This window comes from Bactrocera latifrons, unplaced genomic scaffold (genome assembly GCF_001853355.1).
Source record: "Bactrocera latifrons isolate USDA-ARS-PBARC rearing strain unplaced genomic scaffold, ASM185335v1 scaffold_610, whole genome shotgun sequence".
NCBI classification, from domain to species: domain Eukaryota; kingdom Metazoa; phylum Arthropoda; class Insecta; order Diptera; family Tephritidae; genus Bactrocera; species Bactrocera latifrons.
In genome coordinates, this window is record NW_017537280.1 from 113,329 (window position 1) to 119,797 (window position 6,469).

Below are 6,469 nucleotides of genomic sequence, written 5' to 3' on the forward strand. Positions count from 1 at the left end.
AAAAAAAAAAAAAAAAAAAAAAAAAAAAAAAAAAAAAAAAAAAAAAAAAAAACAACAAATACACCATTTTATTTTTATTATTACTATGTACATAAGTACGAGAAAAAGTTAAATTAATTCAAGCCAAAAAAATTAGGATAATGTTGAATTATTATTTATTAACAAATTAATTATTCAAAAGGCATATTATCATAAAAGTAATAACAGTCTGCTGGAATCAAAGTTTTTAGGTCCTGTATATGTTGCCATTTCTTCTTAGTTATTGTTAAACTGTGCGTGCGCAAAATTTTAGGCTGCTGAATTCTTAAAAGAGCAGGGATCTGAACACTTGAAAATCCTCACTCATTTTAACTTCATATCGGAACACTTGGATCATGGAGTCGCTAAACCGAACTTTGACCTCTAATTTTCTACCCATTTCTTCACGGATGGGTCAAAGCTTGTGGGGAAGGTTGGTGGAGGGTCTACTGTTAGGAGCTCTCTATCAACTCTAGTTTCAGACTTCCTGGCTATTGCACTGTTTTCCAGGCTAGGATTGGAGTCATTAAGGTAGCAGTAGATTTACTCTCATTAACAATGCATTGAAAGCTGGTCGAAGGCCTAATCTCGCTATCTAGGCATAGCATCGAGTGTCTTTGTGATAAGACTGGTATGGGTGCCAGACCACAGCGGAATCGCACCAAACTGTAAAGCTGATAAGCTAGTAAGAAAATGCACATTAGAACCGCTATCGGTAAGAGCGCATCTGTGCTCCCGTACCCTCTTGTATTACTCAATAGTTGGGCCTCGCTGTCGCAAAAGTTTTTGACCCAAGATCATTCGCAAGATCTCTAGGGATCTCTTTGCCCTCAGTAAGGCCAGCTTCTTCATAATTTTGGGGCATTAAAGCTGGGAATCCTACCAGAGCTATCTGTGAAGATTGTGCAAGAAGATTAGATGGAAACAACTCAAACCTTCCTTCTTGGCTGTCTTGCGTTAGGGAGGTCAAGACTTACCTTCAGAAATCCCACCGAATGAAACTTTAACGCCTGCGGAATTGGCGTTATCCAGACGAATATGGACAGAGTTAGGCGCTAAAAAGAAGGTCAGTATGGTATGGCAGTTATAGAGGTCCGATCTGAGAAATTTGTTGAACTGCGTACCAATGTATCAGGAATGACCATTTCATGAAGATACCTTGTCAAATGAAAAAAGTTCTTAATAGCAAAGTGTATTCAACAAAGTAAAATAAGTATATGTCGTTTAATTTTTTTTTACGTTTATTTGTTATCTCAATGACAATAGATTTAACCTTTTCGTTTATCGAAAAATTCAATAAAGAAAAAGTAAACAAATTTTAAACGAAAAACATAATTTTTATTAAATAAAAGAAAATGAAGAATATTTGTTCAAATGACTCATGGAAGCAACTTACTAACTTGCAACTTGGAAAAAGTATGTGGAGCGCAACTCAATTTGTTATCGAGAATATCTGGGCTACATTTTAAAGTGAAGAAAATAAGAGAAGCTCCCCTTAAAAGAAGTATATTCATTTAAATTACTTCCCATTCTTATAAAAGATAAGAAAGAGCAAATCATTTTCTGATAGATAGAAATTTTACGTTTTTGTCCTAATGCTTGATTAAATAAATATTTACTATTTTATTGTCAAATAAGCCTAAGTCAAATGCTTATTTCACTCGATGAATACACTTTATTCAATACAAGAACTTGAATTGGGATCATTAAGTTTGTATGACAACTTTATGAGCATGATTTAATTATAGAAGGTTGCGTGGATACGAAGCATTCTTCCTCTGAAGAAAAAGTGTTTGTATCTATAATGTAAAAATTTGTTGTTTTTCTCATAAATTTTCTGTTGCATTTTGATGGCTTTGTGTTATTTACAATCTCTTTTTGCCCTATTATTACTCAAAAGTCGCATTTTAATTGGTTGAAATCTTTGAAAATTTTATTAAATCTAATATTATTTAAAAAAAAACCAAAACMCTATAAAACAGCTGATTTCGACATTATGGATCCAATTAGTTTTGACAAATTGTTGTTTTGGGCTGTCGACAAAACATTAATAATTTAATCATGATTGAAATTTTTGAAAAAATTATTTTTGTTTCTTTTGCTTTAGTTACTTTTGACGAATTATTTTTGGGATATTGACACAACCTTCCATAATTGTACCATATAAATGTAATTTTGAAAAAATATAAAATCAAATAAACATGTTTTCCATAGACCAGACTGCTATAGCTAAATCGACTCAATTAGGCTTTCTGAATCAATTATATACGTATACAAGTTATAGGGTCTTCGTCGTTTCCTTCGTGATGTTACAAACTTCGTGGCTTAATATACCCTGTTTTGGGTATAAATATCTAATCGAAATTAAAGTATTGCTACTAAAATTAATATAGCAGAAATTAGATAGATTATATTAGCGAAACTTTACTTACATATATCTTAAAGGGGCCACGATTCCCTTAGCAACATTACAATCCTCATTCTCAGTATCATAATCTACTTGCGTCTTCTCCATTATTTCTCCAACTTCTTCGTCATTCAGTCCACCATATTCAATCATATAAGCACGAGCCGGGCCAATCGCGGCATTTTTTAATTGATTACGTTGCTGCCGGTTCAATTTTATGTCGATATTAGTGTTGTACTTATAGTCTTCATTACTGTACACTGGTTCCGCTTCATCTTCCACTGATAGAGCAATAGCCAATGCTAAATCATCATTGTGTTCTTTATTTATTTCATCTAATTGATTTCCAAAACTTTCATTGCTTTTTTTAGGTTCTTCCAAATTGGGTGCAACATTATCCTCAGGGACACTTATTTTCACAGCGACATCATTTTTTACCAAAGTTGATACATTATTTTTATTATCTTTCGATAGTGTTTTGCGTAAATCACGCACTAACATAAAGCGAACGGCTTCGTCGGAGCATACTGGTTTTGCCTCTGAAATTATTAAATTTTAAAAATTGTATTAAACACAACCCACTTCTGCAATATATACTTTCATGTATATTTTCGGGATCTAGAATCCCCTCTTCAGTAAAGAAATTTTGTAAATCTGTAAATGTTAATGCTCGTTCACCCATTTCTTTCTCAGTTTCTTCAATACTTTCTTGAACAGCGCGTCGCTTAAGAAGCCTCTTCATTTGAAAAGAACTGAATTCGTTACTGCTCGAAGGCAATTCATGTAGACGACCCCATGAAGACTGCTTGCGCGTATCCTTTATATCTACCAATATTTCATGCCGAACTTCAGGTGGCAGGCTTTTAAAATGTTCACTGCGCACATCTATTGCTTGAATGTTTGCATTATATTCACGGCAAGAATTATAATCTTCAAAGAAGCTGTGAGCTTCTGATACTTCTAAAAAAGAACTAAGGCATGAATCCATGTATTCCTGATTCTTCTTAGATTCTTTTTCGGCAGGAAGATCAGGTAATATGAATATATCATCTTTTTCATTTTCTTTCTTATTATGATTATTTTTTCTTTTGTTAGGCGATTTCATTAGGAATTGAGCATTAGCTCCCAATGCTTGTTGCACTAATTTTTCTTTAGCAAGTGATTCAAGCAATAGAGATTGTATTCTGTCCGCTTCATTGTTTATCTTACTACGTTGGTGGTGCCTTCGAGCCTACAATGAACGTATATGTTTTAATATTTTTATTTGTACTTATGCGTATATGCACTCACAATTGTATCACGTTTCAATTGTGGCACCAATCCATCAAATACAAACACCGGACGTATACGATAGTATAATAGTTTACACAAGCGATGGAAAAGGCCCAATAAATGAGCATGTGGTAACAAGGAACCTTTATTGTCTTGAAATCCTTTAACAACCTGATGAAGCCAAATGGATATATCTAAAATAATATTAAATATTAATCAAAAATAATATTATTTTTTGATAAATATGAATTCATGTACCAATAGCAAGTATTTTTCCATCCAGAGTTTCAATAGGAACAGGACTACCACAAGGCTCAATCAACTTCCAAAGACCTGTTACTCCCATATCCGTCAATTTCTTTTATTTAAATTACCTAACGTCAAAATTTTTAAAGAAATTAAGCAGAATTTAAAGAAAAGCTTGTAATCTTATTAATCATTATGAAATGGTATTTCTGTATTTTATGATGGATTATATTCACAGTAGACCACATTGCTCATTTTGTATATATGGTTTCGCACACATCTGGCTTTTCACTTATAATTTCTCATAATGTAGAGCATAAAAATCTATTTATAAAAATTTGTCTACCTAATTATAAATAATTGTATTCGACTGCAATTTTGAGCAAGTTTAAGAATACTATACTATATTCAAGTTACTACAAAATGCCGAGACTAGCAACCCTGCGTTTAAGAGTGCATACCGCCATGGTACAAGGGAGTAGGGAAAGTCCCATTCACCGTAGTTTAAAGAGCCATTCACAGTCCTTAACCTACCTCCAAGTGTACGTTCACAATTAAACATCATGGCCACCTCTGGTGAATAAAGGCAGCGAGAGGTTAAAACGGGTTGCGAAAAGCAAAATGCTTTAATTTTAAATTATAAATTTACTTTACTATATTTATACATTTATAAATACTATTTTAAATTTTGCTTATAGGACGAAATTTAATGCTGTTATCAAAAGATTTAATTATATATTCTTGATATAAATTAATAAGCTTTTAGTTAACTTATTCTTGAACAAATTGGAAATTATTTTTGATAATGAGTGGACCAAAAGAGATAACAATTGTCGAACAATTTGGTATTACATATCATAATAATTAGTCTGAACGGTAAAACACAATTTTTATTGTAAGATAAATAAAGAGATAATTATAATAGCCATGTTTCTTATATTTTAAGTTTAAATTTTTGTAATCACAAACTACATACACTTTTTATGTGTCAGAATTTAGCTATATGCCGGCGATCAGGAATCCTATACGTTCCCAAATGGAGTGTTTGACCATCCTAACAGATTTACCATACTATTTTTTAATTCTAAGCTAAGTTTTTAAATAAAAAGGATTTTTAAAGGAACTATTTTTTGATTTTGCAATATCTCCATAATAGTAAAAAGTAGTTTAAATTCGCTTACGCAACACTATTTCGCCATGCTCAATAGTAATACTGGCATAAATATTTGAAAAAAAAAAAACAACAAAAAAAATGAGTTTTCGAAATATACTTCATTTGAAACTATCCTAATCGATAATAACTTGTTTGGGCAAAATAAAAATACATCTCAAATTCCTTAATTTTTAACAGCGTTTCATTATAAATCAAATTACATTTTTTTGTTTTTCAAAGTTTAATTATCAATTTCCAAATCGTTCATAATCGACCATAATTCACTAGATGTAAAGACGAACTGTAATTCACGTAGATGCAAGACGCGTAAAAAAACCCACCCAATGAAAACGCAACAACAGCCTCGGATGAGGGCATGCACCTGGAATGTCCGGTCCCTTAATTGGGAAGGTGCCGCTGCCCAACTGGTTGATGTCCTCGTGAAAATAAAGGCTGACATCACCGCCGTCCAAGAAATGCGATGGACGGGACAAGGACAGCGGCGAGTAGGTCATTGTTGCATTTACTACAGTGGCCATATAAAGGAGCGCACGTTTGGTGTGGGATTCGTGGTGGGAGAGAGACTCCGTCGCCGAGTACTATCATTCACACCGGTGAATGATCGTCTAGCCACAATTCGCATCAAAGCGAGGTTCTTCAACATATCGCTGATTTGCGCCCACGCCCCGACGGAAGAGAAGGACGATGTGACCAAAGATGAATTTTATGAGTGCTTGGAAAGCACTTATGAGAGCTGCCCCCGCCACGATGTCAAAATCGTGCTTGGCGACTCTAACGCCAGGGTGGGCAAAGAAGGTATCTTTGGCACTACGGTCGGTAACTTCGCCGGGGCCCGAAATATGGTTTACTGTAGTACTAGATGCTATAGCGTAAGAAGATACATCAAGCTACCTGGCTGTCTCCGGATCGAAAAACCACCAATCATATCGATCATGTTGTGATAGGCGGAAAACACGTCTCCAGTGTTTTAGATGTGCGTGCGCTCCGAGGTCCTAACATCGACTGGGACCACTATCTTGTTGCAGCCAAGATTCGCACGCGCCTCTGTGCAGCAAAAAACCCACGCCATCAAACACAAGGAAGGTTCGACGTCGAGAAGCTGCAATCACAACMGACAGCCGAACGATTTTCTACTCGGCTTGCACTCCTGCTCTCTGAGAGCACTCTTCAACAACTCGGTATAAGGGAACTGTGGGACGGCATTTCAAACTCCTTACGTACAGCTGCAACCGAAACCATTGATTTTCGGAAAGTGCAAAAGAACAACTGTTACGACGAGGAGTGCCGTGTCGCAGCGGAGAGAAAACAGGCGGCCTACCTCGCAACGTTACGATCGACCACAACACGTGCGG

The 6,469-nt window shown here is 35.0% G+C and overlaps 1 protein-coding gene across 1 annotated transcript in view; it reads right to left on the reverse strand.

Moving 5' to 3' along the window:
- LOC108975112 (DNA repair protein complementing XP-G cells homolog) overlaps nucleotides 1–4,266 on the reverse strand; it is an 8,156-nt gene extending 3,890 nt beyond the window's left edge. The window contains 4 exon segments of the mRNA XM_018943394.1: nucleotides 2,451–2,964; nucleotides 3,023–3,656; nucleotides 3,716–3,891; nucleotides 3,956–4,266. Coding sequence (XP_018798939.1) covers nucleotides 2,451–2,964; nucleotides 3,023–3,656; nucleotides 3,716–3,891; nucleotides 3,956–4,043 — 1,412 coding nt within the window. The 5' untranslated portion in view covers nucleotides 4,044–4,266.
- Nucleotides 4,267–6,469: the final 2,203 nt, after the last annotated feature.